General features: G+C 44.6%; 1 protein-coding gene across 4 annotated transcripts in view; it reads left to right on the forward strand.

The window, feature by feature from the left end:
• AOPEP (aminopeptidase O (putative)) overlaps positions 1-24,493 on the forward strand; it is a 368,252-nt gene that overhangs the window by 194,486 nt on the left and 149,273 nt on the right. For all 4 annotated transcript variants that reach the window (XM_068551997.1, XM_068551998.1, XM_068551999.1 and 1 more), the window contains exon 6: positions 21,315-21,504. In XM_068551997.1, coding sequence (XP_068408098.1) covers positions 21,315-21,504 — 190 coding nt within the window. The remainder of the gene's footprint in view (positions 1-21,314; positions 21,505-24,493) is intronic.

The following is a 24,493-nucleotide window of genomic DNA, read 5'->3' on the forward strand; positions in this document are numbered from 1 at the left end:
CTTTTTCCTGATCTTAGAGGAAAAGTTTTCAGTAGAGTACGATGCTAGCTCTGGGCTTATCATATATGAACTTTATTATGCTGAGGGAATAGTGAATGTTTTAAATGGCAAGACAGGCCTTGAACTTATTCATCCTTAAACCCCCTCCACTTGGCTTAGTTTTCCACGTATGGTTGATGTTCACCTGATAGTTTTAAATAGGGGGTTTATCTCCTGAATGTGGGATTAACCTTGAGTTCTTAGGATTCTCCCCTGCTTCTCAGTGTCCTGCATACCTTTCGTTATCCACAAGAGGAAAAAAGAAAACAAAAGAAAAACTAGCTTCTTCAACCACTGTCACAATGTTTATGCTGCTAAAACTTTAATGTGCATTTAAATCAACTGGGGATCTTGTTCAAATACAGATTCTGATTTGGCAGTTCTGAGTTGGGGCCAAGAGTCTTCATTTCTAATAAATAAGCTCCCAGGAGTTGCCTATGGCCCTGGTCCCAGACCACACTTTGAGTATCAAGAATTTACAGTTGACTTATGTGTGCTATTGACTGAGTGTTTATGAAGGAAAGACATGTTTTAGTTTCCCAGTGAATATGTCATTTAATATTTCTTACACACATATATATAGAAAGGGGTGAAGAAGGGTTAATAGGGTTCAGTATGAATGATGTTCAGAAGATGAGAAAGGAAAATGATGAAGCTGGCCGGATATTGCTTTGTGTGATTTGTGATTCAGCTCAGCGAACAGATCCAGAGTGGGGGTAGGGTGAGCAGGGTCAACTGCTAAAACATAGGTTACTGTGGGGGTGAAACCCAGCCTCTGTTTAATGTCTCCTCTAACAGCACACCCCCGGTTAGGACTGGAAACGTAGGAATATATTGTATCCAAAAGAAATTACAAGGAATGGCAATTTCCTTGTAAGGAAAGGCAGGTGGCAATTGCCCAATTGGAAATTTACCAAGTTATCAGCAGTGTGATTTATGTGACTTATCTTCTACTAAGATGTGTTTCTATACCTCTTTTACCACACTTTAGGTATATTTTCTGGCCTGCAGTTTCCTAGTGTTTTCTTAGAAATATATTTTGTGTGTATGGCATTTAAAGAAGAAAATTGGAAGCTCATTTTTATCTTTCTGTGATAATTCTTTGCATTTCAGGTTCCCTGAAGTAGCTCTGCTTATTGTTTCTTTTTTAAAGGTTGTAACAAGGCAGCGGCAGCACCCCACCCGCTACCCGCTCCCCTCCGTGTGTGGGGGGGAAAGTGGAAGCACATGGATCTGCGGTGGTATACAGCAGATATCATCCTCACCCTCTCTTTATGGTAATTGAAGGTTGAAGAGACATGGAAATCCAAACTAGATACACGTGTAAAAATATCACTAAAACACTTCTGATTGCCATTTGATGCCATTCGACTGCACACCCTAACTACTCGATTTAACCTTCTTTTTGTCCAAAATACTGAATTTTCAGTTGAGCTGCTCACAAGCCCGACTAAATTAATCTCTCCAAAAGTAAAGGAGGTGAAATCAACTGGTCAGAGGAAAGTGTGGCCAAGATATTCATGTATCAAAAATGTACATGGCACTGGAAACCCTGATAGCTTCCCTGCCAAGTGGTCGTGATGTTCATTTTAGAGAAAGGAAACGGAGACCCAGAGAGGTGGAGAGCTTGGTCTGAAGTCACACTTGAGCCATGCGCTTGAGCCAGGATTTGAACTCAAGTATGTCTGGCCTCAAAGCCTGTGCCAGACCCAGTAGGTCCCTGACAATGTACTGCGAGTCCTCTAGGGCACTCGGTGCCATTTGAAGCCTTTTTTTTTTTTTTTTTTAAATCACAGTGAAACATTATTCAGAGGCTCTCCCTCTCACACTCCAGTAGAGCCCTGTGCCTCAGCATCACCCACCCTCTTGTTTCCTGTATGGTTTTTTTTAAAAGTCTGCTATAATGTGGAATGTGATAGTCTCAGTTAAAATATCCTTTCTATCATGATCAACAACAAAAATCAGGAAGATCCTCTCATTATGTATTTATTTCATACCTTTAAGAATTTCATTTTGTTCTGATTGGTCTTGCTGAACTGAGTTTTAAGGTCTTCTCTAGGAAGAAGAAATTTTATTTCTCAAGGTTCTTTTCTCATCTACCTGAAATCCATATATTTGGGTTATAGCATCACTATTAGAAATAGGTGTCTTCATAGAATTTCTAGTAGTTTGGGAGAAGTTGAATGTTCCAGAATCATAGCATGTATTTCAGCTGCACTATTAGCATTCTAGCTAAGGGGAGTTTATTGTTCCAGTTTTCATTATAATACAGTCCTGTTTAATATTGCATGATCTGTGGGTTGCCATAAACTTGGTACAAATTGGAGTGCTGATAGAACATGAAATGAAGCGCCTTGTCTGAATGTTGCTTTTGTTTTGTATTTAACAAATTAGTATGTTGACATTTGTCACTGATGGATTTCATTATTTGGTGAAAGGGTTTTAGGGGGTTTGACAGCATGAATGGTTTGTCCCACAGACTTTTGAGAATTGATAAAAGCATCTTTGTTCTTTGTACAAAAGCACAACAGATATCTTATTGATGGACGCACAAAAAGGGATGGCTTGGCTTGTGTAGCTGCAACATAAAATAAACCAAGAAAATAATTTTTGAGTTGCTGCTTATGCTTTTATGTGATTTCTTCCTCTCTTTTTTCCTGATTAAAGAATATGTTTCATTCATCTCAGTAACATACTCAAGAGCAATCAATGATCTTTTAGGAAACTTAAAATGTTGGTTCCTTTATACTCCATTTACATATTGTTTAAGAAAGAAAGTTTAAAAACATTATAAAAGCAGTTATTGTGTAGGGCTTGCATTAAATAACTGTTCTGAATCCCCAGATAACAGAGGGGTAACACGGAGGAGTCAGCCTGTGGATCAAGAAATGAAGAGTTACATATAGTAAAGAAAAAAAAGATAAAACTTTGATTTAAAATTCTAGTTTAATCAAAATGGTAAAAATACACGTTCTTCTGTCATTTCTTTTCTGTAGTTATATTTAGGGGAACAGCCTTGCCATCCAAATATACCTTCCCTGTGCATATCATTGAGTTCTATTGGAAAGCTGCTCACCTCACACTTTTGCCCCAGTGCTGTTAAAACCTATCATAAAATATGCTCTGTGACATACACACATGCGCGCGCGCACGCACACCACCCCCCCCCCACACACACACACACTCTTTCAGTAAAAGCCATGATAGAAAGGTACAATGAATGAAATCTGTCAATGATCAGATACTAACACCCATCACTAACAACTGCCAACACTCAAGACTAAAGCAGTCAGACAGTGTGTGGAACCACGCGTCACCCCTGTCATTTCGGCGGGCAGTGGAGAGCAGGGCCTTGCGCAGGGAGGGGAAAGGGCGGGCTGCTGCAGAGGCCAGTAGTGAGCAGAACACAAACCAACGTGGTGCTATCCAGACACGACCCAAAGTTTCTAGGTGAAAACCCGGGAGCTAACAGAGGAAGAGAAGTGAATGGCTCAATAAAGAAATAATCTCATTTATTGAACTCCCCGCTCCCCACGGTTAGACTGTCATCTCCATGAGACCCCATCCCTGTCCCTTTTGCTCGTTAGTGTATCCCAAGCACCGAGCACAGGGCCTGGCAGTTAGTAGTCTCTCAGTAAATATTTGCTGAATGAATGAATGGTTCAGCATCACTATCTGCCTTCTGTGTCCTGTTTGTCCAACCTAGTCTTGGACCAAGAGTTTCTGTTCTTTGAATGAAATCACTTTGTGGTCCAGGAACCAAAGCTGGTCCCACTGAGCATGTGTTCAGAGTGGTGTTAGAAAGAAGCCCTGGGCTTGAGTGCCTGCTCTGCCATGCTCAAGCTTGGTGTTCCAGGGCAGTCTTTTCCACATTCGGAGCCTCCGTTTCCTCACCTGAAGAGAAAAAAATCCACAACCATCACAAAGCTGTTGAGGTTCAATTAAAAAGGGAAAGAAAATATGGAAGTGAAGGGCTTTTAGAATGATAAGGGTATTGCTATTTACTTTATTAACTGAAGGATTTTTCTTCTGGGAGGTCACCGACAGGAGAGTTAGTTTATGAAGGAAAATAATAAATAATATAATAAATGATAAATGAATAATAATATAATAAATAATAATAAGTAAATGAGAAGCGACTTAACAGTATTTTTTTTTTTTTTTTTAATTTATGGCTGTCCTGGGTCTTCGTTTCTGTGCGAGGGCTTTCTCTAGTTGCGGCGAGCGGGGGCCACTCTTCATCGCGGTGCGCGGGCCTCTCACTGTCACGGCCTCTCTTGTTGCAGAGCACAGGCTCCAGACGCGCAGGCTCAGTAGTTGTGGCTCACGGGCCCAGTTGCTCCGCGGCATGTGGGATCTTCCCAGACCAGGGCTCGAACCCGTGTCCCCTGCATTAGCAGGCAGACTCTCAACCACCGTGCCACCAGGGAAGCCCCAACTTAACGGTATTTTAATATCAGGCTTTATTGTTCTCCCAAAGACACACGGAAGAGCTGAACCTACAGCCATGTGTGGAACAAGTGGACAACCCTGCTTTGTGACTTCTGCACACTGCTTCTCAGCTGTCCCTTAGCAGTCACGTCGGGGTCCTTCCTGTGAGGAGAAATCTGAAGATCTGAGAGATCCAGTGGTTGGCCCCAGTCCCCGAGCAGTGGGGCTCCCCAGAGTTCCAGGGTGTGGGCTCCCCTGCAAAGTGTGCTTAACCCCACATATCAGGTTGTTTTCTGGGGGCAAAGGTATAAGAGGGAAGGGTCTGCTTGGCTTTGTGCCCCTTACACATACACAGAGCCTCTCCAGAGCTTCTTCCCAAGCAAGAGCTCTGGCCTCAGGGGGTCAGTGGGACAGGATGATTCTTCCTTCAGCCACCCATGAACTTCTGCTGAAGCAACCCCTTTGTAAACGAAATGCAAGGCAATTTCTCCCCTGAGCAGCTGTAAAGGTGCGGACTGTTGGCTTTGTGACGACAGCGTGGTATAGAGAGTGGGTTGCCCTGGAGATCCAAGGGCCGAGGCTCAGTCTCCAACCTGCTCTGAGCCTCAGTTTCCTTGTTTGGAAGTAGAGGTTACATCAAAAGGCCATCAAGTGCCCGTCCAGCTCTAAGACTCTTTGAACTCCAGGTTTCTTCCTTTCCAACTTACGAAAATTATTTTCCCCACTTTTCCTAAGAGGGGAAGTATAGACCCCAGGCTGTCTGTGACAACTGCCAAAGCGGCTGTTTTTTAATGGAAAGTCGGCTTCCTTCTGAGGTTGCTTAACATAGCAGAAGCTTCTCGAGAACAGAGAAGCCTAATGTTTCCCTTTAGCTTTTTGACGTCATTTGCCTGTGGGTGGGTTCCCTTCCGCCGCCTCTCCAACCACACCAAATTTTATTGCACAGATTTAAAAAACACACCTCAGTGTGGCAGGCCACCTAAAGAAGCAATTTAGCCCAGGAGCCCCACCGCTAAGCTGCGGCCGTCCAGCCTCGGACTATGTCAGGATCCCATCTCAAAGAGTAAATTAGCCATCCTCCCCTTCCCGGCCTCCCGCCAATAAAAGCGGAATGTTCACTTTACACTATCTCATGGGGGATTTGAAGAATCATTTATAAACACAGACTTGAAAGCACTTAGCAATCTACGAGAGTGTAAGGGGGAGGCACTACCATTTGTGGCATGTTTACTGTGTGCCGGGTACTAGGGTGGGCACTTGACTTTCATTCTTTGTTTAACTCAGCTGTATAATCATCAGACACAAAACTGTCAAACAGTTGGTTTTTAGGCCACTAAGAACCCAAAGCTTATCAAGAAGACAATGGACAAGCAGAGGGAGAGAAGGGGAAACCAGACCTACCATAACATAAGCCCCTGGGGAGCTGAATGTCTTTAGCATTCTTAACAGCACCCACACAAAGTTTAAAACTCTAATTATGCCCATTTGCAACGCACAAATATGAGGCGTTGGAAAGACATCCATTCACACAAATATTTTGCCCTCTTGATGCTTGCAAATGTCAGAGAGTTCAGCTGAGTGACTGCTAATTTAGCTGCTGATAAATAATAGAGATGTTAATCTTATTCCAATATTTTCCTTTCCGAGTTAAAAATAATTTTGCCAACCCTCCTAGTACATGTTTAGATGATTGATCTTATAATGTGTAATAGATGGGAAATTCAGGAGAACTGAACTTGGTTGCCAAAATAAGCAACATTGCCCATGACATTATGGAATAAAAACACACGGTCATCTTGGTCTCGCCCACTTTGAGGCTTCCATCGCCTGGTAATGTGAGCGGTGTTCACGGTGAGGCGCATGTGTGGAAATCGTGCCATGTGAAAACTGTGACTCAGGACTGTTCTCAGAAGAACTGAGGTAATGGCTATTAATATTTTCTTTCATACATTATAGTCTTTGCAGGAGCAAACACTGTAGTTAAGGTTACGTGCATTGACGCCCCAGCATGGTCTGGTTTTTCTTTAAGCCAGGCTTTCTTTCCACAAATGTGTTCAACCCAAAGGTGAATTTTCAGAGCCTTAAAAAAAATGAAAGAACAAGAAAGAAAATTTGAAAACAATTAGGTAAACCATTATAATAACACAACTGGGAAAAATATGACACTTGTTATACTTAGAAGATAGTGTGAAATGGTTTTTTTCTCTTGTCTGTTGTCATTCTCCTCCCGAGTGAAACTGGTGAACAACAAACCAACGTGGTATCTGAGGTGGTTGAAGCTCTCCTTAAAGGTAGCTCTTTGTCAGCAGAAGAAAAGGCCAAGTCTTGCCCGAGTACACATCTTAGTAAGCAGCTGCTGGTACTCGGTGTCATAGCCATCTCAGAAGCCTTTTGTGAAGGTGGCTACAGAGGGCGGCAAACACAGGTTTCTGCCCTCAGTCGCCGTGAGCTTCTAGCCTTGAGTGAGTCACCAGTTTCAGGCAAGGGGTCTCCTTTGGTTCTGCTATGACTAAGATTTTGTAAAACGGTTTTGAATAAACCATCTGGCGGATTTAGGTCTGATATGACTTAGCTGTGGCACGCGGGCAGCTCCCACCATGTGGCATGAATGAGCTGGGTCTCTGGGTCTTTGTTCTCTCCTGTGTAGGATGGGGAGGGGCAGGTCTCTAAGATGCCTTTTGGATTGAGTGTCCAGGCATTCCTGAGCCAGTCTCACACCTTCCCCAACTTCACTGTTAGCTTGTCCCTCCGCTGCAGACCCTATCCCACCTATGAGCCGGATTCTGCACCGGCTTTTGAATCCATGTGTCCCTGCCCCAGGTGTGCTCTTCTTCCCACCCCCCTCCCCATCCCCAGCCCCCTATGGACTAATTCCTTCCCTTTGATAGTTCTCCCTATACTCTCACCTTTCCGCCTCACCTCCAGTCCTCCATCAAAATGAACTTGTTCTCTTTCCCGGAGCCCTTCCTGGCAGCTGGAACCGAATATGGTACACATGTTCGCCTTGGGGGAAGTGGCTCTGAAGCAGCGTGCTTTCTCCGCTGGGCCCTGGGACCGTGTAATGCTTAATCCACTAGGGTTGACTCAGGCATTTGTGGCAGGCTGGTCGACTGAAATCACACTCTCCAGTTGGGATTCCAGCTTCGCTGCAGTAATGGCCCAGCCTGTTCACCCCGGTGTGCAGGTGCAGACGTGGGTCTTGGGTGGCCTTGTAGCATGCGGCACATCAGCTGCACATCCACTCAGCCTCCCCCAATCCTTGGGGGCCACTGCTGTTCCAGTCTCCCTGCTTTGACCACTCCTGCTTCTGCTGTTGACCCTAAGGCACCTGGCTTCACACTGAGCAGGCAAAGGACTGAGGTGGCACTGATCTGGGGCAGTGACTAGGGTCCAGCTCTTTCTAAGGACAGCACAGTGTCATTTGCCAGGGACCTCTCATCTGTACTTTTCCACAGTGGGATGCAGTGGTGTTTCTAATTCTGTTGCTTGAAAAGTATGGGAATTTCCTTAGATCTTGCCGTTTCTGCAGCGAAGTGTCTTGGGTGAGGGAGGGACAGTCTATAGGATGAGCCCTGTGAAATTGCTCATTTTGGGAGGTTGAAATGGTCAAATATCAGCAGTTTCATATGGTTCATCTGAAAAGTTGAAAAGATGAAGGAGGGTCAAGGCTTTGTCCTGATGTTATATTTGCCTAGAATATTATATTACAGAAGAACATCAATATTCTATATCAAAGAACATTATTGTATAGATATGGTTATTACCACTACTACTTGAGGTAACTTTAGCAACAATTGATAGAGATAGAGGGAGCACTAAATCACCCCCTGGGAGCCACGAGCCTTGGCGTTGGCCCCTGGTCTCCCGCCTTTGGAACTAGTTACTTAAAATTGCTCTCTTTCTACTCCCATGGTTGTTTTGTTTTGGCCAATGTGGTTAGTTTCAGAGATAAGGAATGTTGAGTGATCAATGGCCTCAGATGATATAGCTGCTGCAGTTTCATTTTCAAAATGCCATGGCAATAAAAAAACCATTTGCTAGTAAATAGGGTGGGATTCGTTGTTGAGTGGCGTTCACATCCATGCTGTCGCTGCCTCACCCTGATTTCTCAGAGCAGCCGCTGGCTCAGTGTCGTAGCTGAATGATGTCATTTCAGTCATAACGTAATTTTCCAGCTGGCGAGGATAGAAAAGGGGTTTATTATTGTGTCATGTTTTCCACTGTGTCTGAAAGAAAATGAAGCAGACATGGATATAATACAGTATCAGTTCTGTTTTTACAGGTGTGTCTGAAGGATACGAGATACCTTTCACTTGCAATAGAAATGTGACTCTACGGCAAAGCAAATTTTAAAAAAAGAAAAAAACCTTTTCCTCAAGAGACTTAAAATATATGTACAATTAGTGACGGGAACTGGCCTGGAGTACATTCATCTGGCAGGACTAGGGGCAGGCAGCCCAGTCTCTGGTCTCATTTCTGCCCCTACTGACAAGACTCTGGCTTAATCTTTGCCTTGATTCTCCAAGGAGAAAATGGAGACCTCCCAAGATACTTGTTTCTATGTTTGTGTGTTTCTTTGTCTTTAAACTTTCATTGAAGTACAATACATGCAGAAAAGTGTACATCTTAAGTGTACAGCTCATCGAAAGTTCACAAACTGAACACACCTCTATAACTAGCACCTTGATCAAGAAACAGAATGTGGGACTTCTCTGGTGGATGAGTAGTAAAGAATCCACCTTCCAATGCAGGGGATGCAGGTTTGATTCCTGGTTGGGCGCTAAGATCCCACGTGCCGCGGGGCAACTAAGCCCGCGTGCCACAACTACTGAGCCCGTGCGCCTCAACTAGAGAGCCCGCGTGCCGCAACTACAGAGCCCACGCGCCCTGGAGCGCACGCGCCACAACTAGAGAGAGAAAACCCACACTCCACAACTAGAGAGAAGCCCGCATGCTACAATTAGAGAGAAACCTGAGCAGACTGCACGCCGTAATGAAGAGATCCCGCATGCCTCAACAAAGATCCCGTGTGCAGCAACTAAGACCCGACGCGGCCAAAAAAAAAAAAAAAAAAGGGAAATAAATAAATAAATATTTTAAAAAACCAGCAGAATGTGACCAACGCCCCAGAAGACCCCTGTGCCCCCTTCTAGTCACCTCCCACCTAATACACACAGGGACCAGTGTCCTGACTTCTAACAGCATAGATTTTTGCCCAGTGAGACCCATGTCAGACTTCTGACCTACAGAACTATAAAATGATAAATCTGTGTTGTTTTAAACCCCTACATTTGTGGTTATTTGTCACAGCAGCCATAGAAAACTGATACAGTGATGCAGCTGGTAGATGGGAGAGCCACAAGTCAAAGTAAGGGCTCTGTCTCCAAAGCCTGAGTTCTTAAAAACCACCATAATATATAATATTGCCTTCAGCTTTAGTAGGTTTTTGGCCTTTTGTGGGGGATCAGAAGGTAAAATAAAAGTCCAAATGTCATCCAGAATCAGGTTAAGTTGGGAAATAGGTAGAATGTGTCTTCGAAGTATGCTGACTTGCCCATCCCACAGTCCCCATGTTCAGAATGCCTCCTGTCTGGAAAAATGTAATATGATGGTATGTTACTAACACTTCAGTGTGGATTATTTTAGTATATTATCCCTTCCTAAAGTATTTGCATTCTAAAAGACCCAAAGAATGACTCTCTCATGTTTATGAGAAAGAGGGCTACACTAGGGTACTGCAGCTGACCCTGTGGGTTGATGAACCCAGCACCCCATAAGCAATTCCCTTCTTCCTGTCTACCTCTTCCATAGAATCAGAAAAAGCCAAAGATCCCCTTTCCCACGCTGCCTTGTAGCTTGGGTTACCAATGAATGGAAATATAATATGGGCTTTCTAGGAAAAGTTTTGCTTTCCTGATGAAAGGGATAGATGTTGCTGGCACAGCTCCCCTCCTCTGCAGCCCCGCCCCCCCTTTTCCCTCTGTTGCACATGAAAGTGATGCCTGCAGCTGTGGTGGCCAACTTGTGACCGTGAGATGGCAAGCATGAGGATGAAAGTGAACATGGTAAGGATGGCAGAGTGGGAAGCTAGAAAGACCTAGAGCTCTGACCACATCACTGAGTCACTGAACCAACCCCAGCAGCCACCCTCCTCCAGGGGTCTTGTTACAGGAAAGGAAAAGACCTCGCCTTGTGCGTGCCAACACTAGTTGTCTTTTCTGTTACTCGAAGCCGAATACGTTCCGAACAGATTGAGGTGCCTTTCAGCTCACTATAAATAAGGCAACTACCCAGAAACAGGGACATGGGCACTAAGAATTATTTAGAAGGAGAGAAATTCCTCTGATCCCCCCACCAGACACACACACACACACACATACATACATACACACTATCACCACGGTGAGCACCTCCAGGGGAACCATCCCAGGAAAATGGGATTTGACTATAGATATCCAGTAAACCTGATGCATTCCATTTGGAGAGAAGAAGTGCAGTGCTCGTAATTTTAAATGAAAAGGTTATTTAGAGCTAGGAGACTTTGGAGAGCGAAACCTTTTATTTGTTTATTTTTGTTTCTGGTGAGGTTTATTACCTTTTAAAGAGAAATGCTGTTAAGTTCAGTACCTCTGAGAATGACCATCTGTCCCATACTTTCTAGGACCACCCTGGAAAATATGAGGCATGTTGTCCCTTTATCGCCACAAGTGTGCTGCTTTGGTCTATTTGTGGAGTCACAGATTGAGATTCGGAAATATGGCTATTGTTCTTAAAAGCTCAGTTATTTATGAACCCCCCAGGAGCCAGGGGATCCCTTATCCTTAATGGCACTTACTGATGTGGATGAGTACTTTCAAAAACTCAGAGACATTTACTTTGTAAGCAACCACTAAGAAAGATCTCTGGCCGGCTAAAGGTAACTCGAGCAAAAAGGTGGTGATATATATTATGGCAGCTGAATACTCCTTTACAGACCAGGGAGAACAATCAACGAATTCATTCATTTAATTCATGAATTTCCCTTTATTTACACTTTAAACAAACATACCAGTTGTTTGCTTAGCTAACAAGCTCTGCCTTCATTATAAGCCATTAGTGGCTAGTAATAATTGAAACTGTGTTTGGATTTAAAAAATACAATAAATCCAATAAATTCCACCCTTAGTAATACGGAATTGGGAGTGACTGACTTGAACTAGGCTAAAGTTTGTATCTTTGCTCTCACCATGAAGCAAGGGTTGCTAAACTATTTTATAGCCATGAACAAGTTTTTGTTTGTTTGTTTGTTTTTAAAGTACAAACAGATTATTTTTTTAATTTATTTATTTATTTATTTATGACTGTGTTGGGTCTTCATTTCTGTGCGAGGGCTTTCTCTAGTTGTGGCAAGCGGGGGCCACTCTTCATCGCGGTGCGCGGGCCTCTCACTATCGCGGCCTCTCTTGTTGCGGAGCACAGGCTCCAGACGCGCAGGCTCAGTAATCGTGGCTCACAGGCCCAGTTGCTCCGCGGCATGTGGGATCTTCCCAGACCAGGGCTCGAACCCGTGTCCCCTGCATTGGCAGGCAGATTCTCAACCACTGCGCCACCAGGGAAGCCCCATGAACAAGTTTTATAGTAGAATTTTTCATAAGAAAAACTAAACAAGAGGTTAAATCCACATGCCCGTAAGGAGTCAGGCAGCAAATATAAATGAGTGCATGGGCAGAGCATCCTTTAAGAAACACTTGGTCTTCTCTACCTACTTTTGATGGAGATGTGGGTAGAAGAAATATTTCACTTTTCTCTTAATCCTGCTATAGGAAAGGGGTGGAGGGAAGCACATATAATCACATATGATTATAAATGACAAATGGAGTCAGCCAGGGGTGGGGAGATAGGGGGAGTGATGGGGAGCTGGGGAGCCCAAGCCCCCTCTGAAAGGGTCAGCTGCTGTTCAGCTGCAGTTACTACCTAGGAATGTGAGCCTAGTGAGGTCATATCTTTCAAATTTTAAATAAAATTAGAAAATCTGGATTTCTAGGTGAAATCTTCCTATTTATAAATTTTGGCAATGGATTTCTTTTTTTTTTAAGTTAAAAATGCATCTGTCAAGGTGTAGATCAGCGGCTCTCAGAGTGTGGTCCCTGGAACAGCAACACCAGCATCACCTGGAAACTTCATAGAAAATGCAGATCTCAGGCCCCACCCAGGCCTATGAATCAGACTCTTGGGAGGTGTGGGCCCCATGATTTGTTTTAACAAGCCCTCCAGGTGGGTTGCCAGGTTTAGCAATATTGCATGGGACACACACTAAAAAATTGTTAGTTATTTATATGAAATTCAGATTTAACTGAGCGTCTAGTATTTGTCTAGCAACCTACCTTTAGGTGATTCTGAAACACGCTGATGTGGATCAAGCAAAACATGCACGCGAGCCAGGCTGCCTGTATTTGAATCAGCTTTGACACATACTAACTATGGGATCTTGGACAAGCAGTATAACTTCTCTGTGGCTTAGTTTACTTGTGTGTCAAACGGTGATAATAATATCTCCCTCACAGGGTTAGTGTTAGAATTGAATGAGTTAGTGAACATAAAGTCCTTAGAACTGTGCCTGAGAGAGGGTAAGCAAAGTCTAAGAGTTTACTGTCATCAGTACTTTATGTTTCCTTTCCTTTTTCTCCACCACCATCATTCCAACCATCAGGGAATACTTGAACTCAGCTTCCTTCAATTCTCTTATCCTAGATCCAACTTTGATTTCATGATAGAACTGATTCTGACACCCTAAGCCCTAAGGTAGCTCTGGTGCTTGTTCCTACCCAAAGTAACCTCCTGCTTTGAAAGCTAGTTGACAGTGTGGCTGTCTGGCAGAGGAAACTCGTGCGTCCTTCCACACCAGCGTCTGCTTTCAGGGCTCATCCTCTCAGCCTGCAGTGCCCTGCTGTATCCAGGCCTATGGCTGTAACGACCAGCCTTTGTGCTTCATGTGTGCCTTCACCAGCCCCCAGCACAACACTTAAACACATTTCTGACTACATCTTGAGTTTTCAGATCCCCAGATTGCCTGACTGGGCCACGGATGCTTGCTCTCGGTTGTGGAAGCAACTGATGGCCCCCTCACCAATTAAAGTTCTGAGTACTCTTTGGGAATTCCCCACCATTTCTTTCTTTAGACTTGATTTGTGGGTCCAGAGAGTGCTTGCACTGTATTTCAAAGGAAACCCATAACCGCACTGCTCTTACTGCGGGTGGTGCAAGCTGCCCAAACGTCTCCCTTCATGAAGCAGCTTTCCAAGCTTCCACATGGCCACAAATGACAGACTTGTACACGCAGCGAAAACCAACTGGATGAGCTATGATGGTTCTCAGTTGCGCCATATTATTGCTGTTCTGGGAATGAAGCAAAATGCATTATTTTATTAAATAAAGATTTTCCCTGTATCATGGTAGAGGCTAATTTTATTAGCTCTCTTTATGGGAACAAACATCATCACCCTGGTTGGGGAGGCCGGGAGCGGGGGCGGGGGTGAGGGAGCAGAGAGAATCACATTTTGTCATCCATGTGCTCCAGTGGAGGCTGCCAACATGTTTTAATTGGTAATTACTTACCAGAAGAGTTCTCCAGATCCTGCAGAAAATGCACAGCTCTCAGTTCATAACTCATTTAGAGATGATTCAAAAGACCTCTTCAGCTACAATAAATATTGTTTATATAGTTGGGTATGGGTGTGCCCCTAGTATCCAAAACACCAGAGTGTTCAGTAACTTCAAAAAAAAAAAAGTTAATTCTTTGTTCTCCTCTATGAGAATCGAGAGACTCCTTAGGTTGAACATGTACCTTAAGATTCAGAAAGAAAGGAGTCCAAATCTAGAGTTGGAAAATTCAATCAAATACTGGTTTTTGTCTCTGAATCTTTAGCTTTAAAACCTGAGACATCCACTTGAAGCTTTATTTAGCTTCTTAGGTGAGCATAACCATGAGATGCCAACCCTGCCACCTTCCTCAGGCAGGGGAGCCTGAGTTAGGTGTAGCCAACTACTAATCATCGAGTGCCGGGGCTGCCTTCACTTAGCACGCAGGACTGAGATCTAGAAATCCAGCTCTAGGGACGATGCCCGCATGCAGAAGTGAAGTGTCCGCTCTGCTTACGGCTCTGCTTATCGCTAGCTAAGCAGTCCACCAAAGGCGGTCTCTGTTTTCTAGAGTCAGAGGTGGTCTCCATGTTTTGTCATCGCCATGCTATTAATTTTTTCTCTTCACGGTAGGCCAAGGCCAGCACTAGAACAAAATTATGAAGCTGGCAAAAATGTTTCGGTGTCCCCAGCGGCACCACTTTCCCCCTCCTTATACCTCAGGAGGAGCCCCCTCTCTCCTCCCAACTGTCATCCGTGCTCAGCTTTGGGGCCTTTCCCTCTCTTCTGTGAGCAGCCATGCGGAACCTGGTGGGATCCAGATGTTACACCTCAACATGCCATGAGGCCATGCGCTTCTCCTCCTACGATAACTGCTTCAAACCTGAGATGATAAACTTGTAGCTTCTGTCCATAGGTTGGTTTGCTTTGGCAAAACGTTTTTTAAATGTGTTGTCTACTTCCCCCTATTGTTTCCTACTTTCCTCCTGTAGTTACCTATTTCCTTATATTGTTATCACTCCCCTAATCTCGTTATCTACTTCCCTCATCTTGTTCTCCACTTCCATCTTGTCACCTACTTCCTACCTTTTGTTATGTGCTTTCCTCATTTTATCTGTTTCCCCACCTCTCATTATCTACTTCCCCATCTCCTTACCCACTTCCCTCTATTGTTATCTACTTCCTGACTTTTGTTACCAGCTTCGCCCATCTTACCTACTTCCTTCATCTCATCATCTACTTTCCCATCTCCTGTCTACCCCCCCCCCACCTCTTTGTCTACTTTCTCATCTTTTTTCTACTCCCTCCACTGAGTTATCCACCCCCCCTCATTTTGTTATCTTCTTGGCTCCTGTAGTCCTTTGAGTTTGTGATCTGCTTTAAACCATCTCTTCTTTTAAAAAAAAAAAAAAATCAGAGGATTTTTAGGGCAGTGAAACTACTCTGTATGATACTATAATGGTGGATACACGTCATTATACATTTGTCCAAATCCACAGACTGCACCGCACCAAGAGCGAACCCTAATGTAAGCTACGGACCCCGGGTAATGATACATCAATGTAGATTTGTCATCTGTAACAACAAACGCACCACTCTGATGGGGGAGGTTGATAGAGGAGGAGGCTGTGTGTGGCGGCAGGGCATATGGGAAGTCTCTGTACTTTCTGCTCAATTTTGCTGTGACCCCAAAACTGCTATAAAAAATAATGTCTCTTCAGGAAAAAGAAAAGTCAGGCTTTAACAAAAGTGGGTGGGAGGTAGAGGCTGGGGAGAGGCAGTAGGCAGTCTGGCATGTTGTCCTTCCTGGGCTCCTGAAATTGTACCCTAGGGACTGACCCTTGCATCTGCTTGTCTAAGCATCCCCTTGCAGTGGCCCACAAGGGACCCGGCATAGGACAGGGTTAGGAAGAATGGTGTTGCATTCAGGAATTTAGGCTCTTGGGGGGGCTTCACCAGAGGAGTAGTGATACTCCCCTCTCCCTTCCTTCCCTACCTTCCTTCTCACCAGAAAGAGGCTGAAGCTTTGCTGATCACAAGGTCTGATAACCTCCGGTCAGTGCTAGCTGGGTCCTGGGGTGTGGCTGGTCGCTCCCCTTGGGTGGACTCTGACGACGGAGCACCAGGGAGAACAGTGAGCATTGTACCACCAGCTTGAGCTGGCACAGAGGAATGGGAGCCCTGAAGCCACAGGTCTAAACCCAGTGACCCTGGGCAGAGTGGGGCAGAGTAGGACTTCAGGGTCAAGATTGTGTGAATGGAAATACCAGCTCCATTACTTACCAGCTGTGTGACCTTGAGCTAGTCATTTTACCTCTCTGTGCCTCACGTTCATCATCTGTAAAATGGGGCTGATAATAAAAATCTATCTCCTGAGATGATGTATGTAAAATATAGTGCCTAGCACATAGCAAATACTCAAGCATTTGAGTCTTTCAAAGGAGTATATGTTTCTGGTAGAGGTCTCTGGCCCTGGGGCCTCCCCTCAGTCACTCTCTGCTATAGCCATGTTGGCAGTTTTAGCCAAAATTCATTTAGATAAGTGAGTAGATGTTTTACTGCCTCTTTGCTATTTAGAATTTTTATTTTTTATTTTTTGGCCGTGCTGCATGGCCTGCGGGATCTTATTTCCCCAACCAGGGATCCAACCTGGGCCCCCTGCAGTGGAAGCACGGAGTCCTAACCACTGGACCGCCAGGGAAGTCCCGCTATTTAGAATTTTTAAAGGAAAACGTATACTAACTAACACTAGCTTTTTCTCTCAAACCTAGATCCTTGTGTTGATCCGCTGTAGTAAGTTTTCTTCCAGTTTTTAGATCTGGTTTCCCCCTCAGGCTACCGAAAGGCCCATATCCCCGTATCTCCTAAGGCGCCAGTTTAAGACTACAACATGTGGCCACAGCGCGGGATGCCTGATGGAGCAAAGGGAAGGTTACTAGTCTCCACTGAGCAGTCTCAGAGCCAGAGGGGAGCAGGGGCCCTCCAGGTCATCTGGACCATCCCTTTGCCTTTGGGACAACAGACACGTCCCCTACCTTAGACTGCACTGGGGAGCGGGGCTAAGGGATTTCATTGCAGAGGTGAAGGGGCCGGAGCCGAGCATTTGGTTTCTAAATGCACCGAGTGAGGTACTGGCACAAATCACATCACACCTTACAGAGGAAGAGAAAGCATGTCCTGAGTCTAAGGGACAGCTAACTACGATTTGTCCTCCCTTTCAGATTGCCCCAGACTACTCTGAGTCTACCTTTCAGTTATCCAAATTAAGTTTGCAAGTAATTAAGTCATGCAAGTAAAAGTTGCTTTCACATGATTATGAGGCCCTTAGAACTCTCCAGTTTAAGTCTGAAAGTACAGGAGCCTGAGTTCCCCTCTTTGTGTGTTCTTCTTTCCTCTCTATAATGGGCTATTGGGCTCCACATGTTGTTGAGATTGTGAAAAACTTTGAACCCGTAAGAAGTTCAAACTTGATGAATATGTGTCTGTTTCCTGGACAAACCTCCAAGGATCTGTACAAAAAGTGAATCTGCTCCCCGTGAGGGGAGTTGGGATCTGCTCCAGTATAATGGAGGGGTGGCCTGGAGCTCTTCTTGTCCTTAACCAAAAGCAATTTCCTGTCCTCTTGGTCCCCCTGCAGCCTGCAGGGCTGGAGCCCCCAGCGCTGTACCTCTCCCTGCGCAGCAAGGTGGGCCACGCTGGTCACGTCTCCCTGGACAAAGCAGAAATAAATCACACTCCAGCCCCTGCTTAAGATCTGATGAAATTCCCCATTTCCGCTCCAAATTGAATTCCTCCCGAAGGATTGGAGCAGCTCCCGCGTAATGAAGGCACTCCTTCCTCCTCTGCTAGAAGCATGTTTTAAATGAACTGACACAGCCTTCTAATCTGGTTGGGGAGGTAGCTTTTAGGAACAATCTTGAGAAACTGTTTTCAGACCAGAAATGATATTTTTAATCTTGAGGGGCAAGGCGGCAGACAGACAGTACCACGTGGCCTTTGTCGGGAGGCAGCCCCGCTGCTGGTGGTCTCCTGGGAAAGAAGGAGAACACGTGTCCTGCTGTCGCTCTGCCCACCCCCCTGCTCTGCCCCGCTGGCCTCCTAGATCACTTGCAGTGAAAGAGAATTTATGATGGAGAATACAAACAAGAGGGCTTGTACTTTTTGAGAGTTGAAAATACTACTTTCCCACCCATCTCTTATTTGAGAAAAATGATCAACTCTGTGATTTAAAAAAAAAAAACCAAAACCAAAACCAAAAACCTTCTTTAGGATGAAGATGTCATTGAAGTGATTATCTTCTGTCCTCCGTAACGATGATGAATCAACAATTTGGCATTTGTAGAGGCAGTTGACACAGGCCCTTTCAGGGGAAAAAGGAAAAAGAAAAAAGAAAACCCTTTTTCAAATAGGGCCTGTCAGAATGAAGGCTGGTGCCCCGCTGGCTGATTAGGACCATGAATAAGATTCTGAGAACTCAGAAAGTGTGAGGAGCCCAGGGGTAAAACTTACAAATCAAGTGTAAGGTAGGAGTAGAAAATTCTAAACATTCATTTTGTTTTGAAGGTGGGCATGAAGGAGATTATCTGCTGGTAGAGGAATATTTAATATTATTCCTTGAAGTGAGTTTAAGAGCATTATACCTTTCTTCATTCATTGTTGGAAAAAGCAGTTTAAAAATTCTACTTAACATGAACAATCCTGACATTTAGGTTCAAAAAGAGAGGAAGATATTCTCCTTGAAAAAAAATTCTATTGGTCCTTTTATGCCAGAATTTTGTTGTTAATAACCCTTGAGAAAGGTTATCAAAACCGTACTCTGTGTTTTTAATTTAGTTTAAGAAAGAACCTATTTCCCTCACAGAAGCTATGATCCACAGGTAAAACCCAACCTTAGACGACAAACTCCGCTGCAGGAGGATTTGGGGTCTGGTTCTCAACTGGAAAATTGCTTTTCAGGAAGAAGGTCATGTTTTCCACTGATAACAGGGTCATTTATATCAAGTGAAACGCACATCCTCCAATCTAGGAGGAAGTTTAAGCTTTGGTCTTTCTCAGAAGAGAGGAGGAAATATATTTCTCCCTGGCTAGGAAGAAAGTATTGAGGATGGGAAGTGGGAATTTAGGCACCATTCCAGCAATGCCAGGGTCTGTCCTGAGCCCAACCAAGGCCAGAGTGGTATCTCCAAAGTACTGACAGGTGGGGAAGGAGGTCTGGTGGAGACAACAAAGACTGTTGAAGGGGAAAAATTACAGGACAGGAAAATGAAATGCCATCCCCCCCACACACAGCTGCTTTTGTGCATTCCTTCAGGCCCTTGCAGACTTTGATATTTGCATAAAAGGGCCTGGCTCGGCTTCCACACTGGGACAAAGCAGCGAGCAGGTCGCTGTGGACAGAGCAGGCTTTTTCTTCGTGAACAGTCTCGCTGCCATGTCACAGTCATCAGCGTGTGTACGCTTCTTGGGCTGCGGGGTCGGCTCAGCCCTACCGTCTCTGTAACTGCGTGTGCACCGTCTGGGTCTCTGGCCAGCAGACCTTTCCAGCGCAGGCTGTCTGTGAGCCTGTTTACAAAGCCTGAAGTTGCTTCTGTTTTGCTTTAGCCAAAAGGGTGAAGTGCTGCCAGCAGTATGTCTGGAATGTTATTTACTTGGTACATTTCTGTGGCTTTTCTTTGCAGTGCTGCACATGCCAGAGCAAAGGGTCATTTACTTGAAAATGCCAGGTTTCGCAGTTTGTCTTCTCCATGGGGTGACTTTCTCAGGAAGAGGAAGTTTAGCTCCTGGGCCTCTGTTTCCTCCCTCCCTCCTTCCCTCCCTCTCACCCTTTTCCCTTTCCTTCCTGTCTGCCTTCCTTCCTTCCGTTTTTTTTTTGTTTTTTTTTTTCCTGAGTTAGTGCTCTGAACTTCTGTTGTTGCACACTGCATCGCACCTTTGTATCCTAAATGCCCCAACTACACTTTTAATTCCTGGCGTTTCTGGTGGACTCTGCCGGGATCCTGGCGGACACCTTCTCATTTGTGTGCCTGCCCTGTTATTATTTCACATGAAAGCTGCCTGTTTTGGCACACATGACTCCCGCACTTTCAGTTGAGCTCTCTGAGCGGAACGGGCGATGCTCTGCAAGGCAAGTACAGGTGGGGTTTTCTCTACTGGCGGCCGTGGGGGCAGAGGACAAAACCGCAAGCCGTCCTGGCTTGTGCAGAGCTCACACGATGGCAAATGCATGGCTTTTGAAGGAACGAACCAGTGTGTACAGCTTCTTAATTTGGAAGGTTTCACGACTGCTTTTGTTCAATCGATGGAGGAGAGATTTCTTTTTTTTAAAGAGCAAATTCTTCATTCATAAGATGGTAAACAAGTCCTGGATAAATGAGAAATACTGAAGGTGGAAGCACAGGAGGTATTTCCTTTGCCTCTTCTCTCTTCAGCCTCCCTTCTTCCCATTTCATCAATGCAATTCTAATCATGGTATTTGGGGTTTTAAAACAAGGTGTGGGAAATGAGATTAGATAAATCTCCCTGGCTGGTGCCAGCCCTGGAACCATTTGCACACCTGAGTGAGTTAATTCCCTTCTCTCTCTCTCTGCCTAGTTTTATGTCATGGGAACGTATAAGCATCTATAGATAGAAGATACCTTTGAAAATCTCGGCCTCACACAAACTCAGCCTTTATCAGAGTCTCTTGAAACCTCACCCACTCATGGCACCTAGGAGTTTGTTGCCTCTGTAACCACCCTCAGTCTGAACCAGAAAATGTTTGGTTCCATTCTTCTCGGCTTTTCCCATCCTTCTGCATGACTTCTCACTTTGTTTGTAAGCTGCTCGGATTTTTTGGCTGAAGGGTCTTCTTTGATCACTGTCTCGACAGCATGGGCTTCACATTCTCACACCTGCTCTTCTTTTACAGTCCAGATTTCAGGGTAAGTGCTTCCATCACCTTGTAATTTCTTCAGTGTAAAACCTCGGTGCAGGTTGCTTATTACAGGTAATAGCTGCTTGATGACGGAGACAACTGCTTGGCAGAAAAGGCAACCTGAACCGCTGCCAGGAACTTAAACTGCCACTTTATTTATTTCTAAAGGCATCTAAGCTGCGAGCCTATTGGTCGTGATCTAGCATGCACACGATAATAACAGGCTGGCAGGGCTGAGAAAGCCAGCCCTGGGGGCAGCCATGAGGACAGGCCCTGATAAGACTGTGTGTGTTTTCTCCCCCATGATCCACAGCCCACACCTCGTCTTCCTCTCTCAGAGCACCTTGACTGGAATGAGCCAGCTCTGTGGGACCCGTCTCTGCCATGAAATTGCTCATGCCTGGTTTGGCCTGGCTATCGGGGCCCGAGACTGGACGGAAGAGTGGCTCAGCGAAGGGTTCGCCACTCACTTGGAAGATGTATTCTGGGCCAAGGCGCAGCAGGTAGGTTTCAAGTGCGCTAAGCATTTCACTACCCAGAGTCAAGTTCAACTCAGAGTCTTCCTTTCATTCAACAGATAGGTATTGAGTGCTCATTATGCACTTAGGCACTTGTTCTATTTGCTTTGTAAATGGGAGGAGAGTCCTTGCTCCCCACGGGGTTCATGGTCTAGCGATGAGAGAGAGAACAGATAAACGACTACATCTTTAACATGTAGTGATGAGTAGTGTCAAGAAAATGAAGCCGAATAGAGAGAGGTAGGTTTAGTGCTGTTTTAGAAGGTGCTTATCGGAGAAGCTCTCTGATAAGGGGACATTTGAGCAAAGACTTGAAGAAAAGGTGGTGCTGTGCATACTCAAGCACTCTTTTGTGGTATGGTTGTGGTGTGTTTTGTTTTATTAAATAATGAGATGAAATTTTAAATCAGGAGTCATGATCTCAGATGTCTGCTGGCAAGTAATAAAGAATGAAGCAGTTGGTGTTATAGATTCGGGAATGGTAAGGACTGTGGCAAACTGGAAGCTTCTCCTCAGCTCTAACCGATTGCTGTCATGCTGAAAGAAGGGCTCAATACAACCTGGACTTCTAGTATTTTAAAGGAAATTATGACTCTGGATTTTTATGTGAAATTTACTAACTTAAAAAATATGCAAACCAAACATACACCGAGGCCGGACCTAGTCAACACACTCCCAGTTTACAACCTCAACTTTTTTTTTTTAACTTTATTTTTATTTAAAAAAAAATTTTTAATTTAGGTAAAATTGACCTATAACCTTACACTAGTTTTGGGTGTACAACATAATAATTCTATGTTTGTATACATTGTGAAATTATAACCACAAGTCTAGTTAACATTAGTCACCTTACATAGTTACAATTTTTTTTCTTGTGATGAAATCTTTAAGATCTACTCTTAGCACTTTCAAAAATGCAATACTGTGTTATTAACTATAGTCACCTTTCTGTATATTACATCCCCAAGACTTGTTTATTTTAAAACTGGAAGATTGTACGTTTTGACCCCTTCACCCACTTCTTCCACTTTCTGACCCCTGTCTCTGGCAACCACCAGTCTGTTCTATGGATCTGTGAGCTTTGGTTTTTATTGTTTTTTACAACCTCAACTTTAAAGAATTAGCCACCAGCAATAAGGAAGATACGGCAGCTAACCGGCTTCCTGCTTATTTTCTAATTTCTAATATTTGGCTACTTCTGTTCCCTACCATCTCTACACACTGGACTACTTGACTTTTTCTGAAATTCCCAAGTTTGTGCATATCTGCATGATTTTGTTCAAGTTCCTTCTGCCTGTTGAAGTCCTATTTATCTTTCACTAGCAGCTCAAGGTCACCTTCCCTTGATAGCCCAGACTGTTCATCTCACTCACAGTTCAATAATACTCTTCTAGAAACTTCGGATTTCCACTGTATTTGTATTTACTCACCTGTTTTTTCTCACTTTTTTCTTCTTCTTTCTATCGTCATGACTAGACTGTGACCTCTTTCAAAGTGGCACTGTGTCTTACTCATCCTCCCCCTTTCACACCTTGGCTGTAGAGCTAGCAGCGTGCATAGCTGTGTCCCCCTCCACAAAGAATCCTGTGGAGAGAGGCCACCTGGAAGATTCTCGAGCAAAGGGGCTGGGTTTGGAGTCAGACCAGACTTGGAATCCCAGCTTTGCTGTTTACAGTAGGTTATATAGCCTCCCTGAGCCTCAGTTTCCTCATTTATAAAATGGGTATAGGAATGCTTAACCTTGCAGAATGAAAGGGACAGTGTGTGAATGAGCTTAACACAGTGCCTGACACGTGGAAGGTGTTCAAGAAATACCAGTTCTCCTTTCTTGTTCTCTTCATCTTTGATTTTGCCACTACCTTGCACATAGTAGGCATTCAGCAAGGATTAAATAGGTTTAGTGTAAATGTGCCTCTTTCACCATCACTTCCCTGAGGTACTTCCATCCTGAGACAATCAGATTTATGCTATTCTTCATAATCGTGAGTGTATGTCAGGCATCTGATGATCATCTCTCTGTCCTTTATCTCCTGAATCCCCAAAGAGCACTCCCCCTTTGTCCTTCCCCTTGCCTGTACCCCCTGGAATCTCTTTGCTTGTGTCCTCCCTCCAGCTGCCCTACCTTACATCTGTCTCTACCAAAAAAGGCACGATGCTGGCTTGGCTGCATCTCACAGCTGCACAACTTCCATGTGTCCATTCTGTGCTAGATCTGTAGGGGTAAAAGGATAAGACTACAACGCTGCTCTGAAAGAGGTCAGAGTCTAATTTTGAAGATAAGGAAAGCACACAGTAGAAGGAAGAAGAAAATAAGTTAGAAAAGAGAGGTAAACACCAAATATTGTGGGAGTTCACAGGTAGAAGAGGCTGGGTATGAGAAAATCCAGAAAGCCTTCTTGGAGGAGGTGACTTCTTGTGGGCCTCAAAGGGAATGTAGGATTTGAAGTTTCTCTATCCCTCCTTTTCTCTTAACCTGGAGTAGGGGGCAATCCACCTCATCATCCTTTAAGGTACATGCAGTAAGTCTTCAATATGTGAAAACATGGACACTGCTGAAGCGAAGTGGCCATTCCAGAACCAGCACAAAGTTTGGAAACATTTCCAGAGTACATCCAATTGCTCTGGCCCCTTCCTTGAAGGTTGAGTTAGACTGAGCTGCTGGTGGTCCCTGACAAGTGTTCACAGCAAGCCTCCCAAGCAGGAGAGGAGTGCTCCTTGGGGCAGGAAAGGGTGGGCTGCCTCACGGGACTCCCAATCAGCAGGTCATTTCATCACTGAACAGGGTGTGAGGGTGGTGTTGCTTTGCTGCCCAGGAGACTGCACTGTGCAGCACCGAGCATTAGCAAGTACAGCAAAGGGGAGTGAGAAATCTTTGAACAAGGAGATAGAAACCCACATTCCTCTCAGAGTGGCATTCTGTAGGGAGAGGTGAATTGAGTTAGTGGCAAGTTGAATCGTATAACTTGTCATCAAC

The sequence above is a fragment of the Eschrichtius robustus genome, chromosome 10 (genome assembly GCF_028021215.1).
Source record: "Eschrichtius robustus isolate mEscRob2 chromosome 10, mEscRob2.pri, whole genome shotgun sequence".
Lineage (NCBI taxonomy): Eukaryota > Metazoa > Chordata > Mammalia > Artiodactyla > Eschrichtiidae > Eschrichtius > Eschrichtius robustus.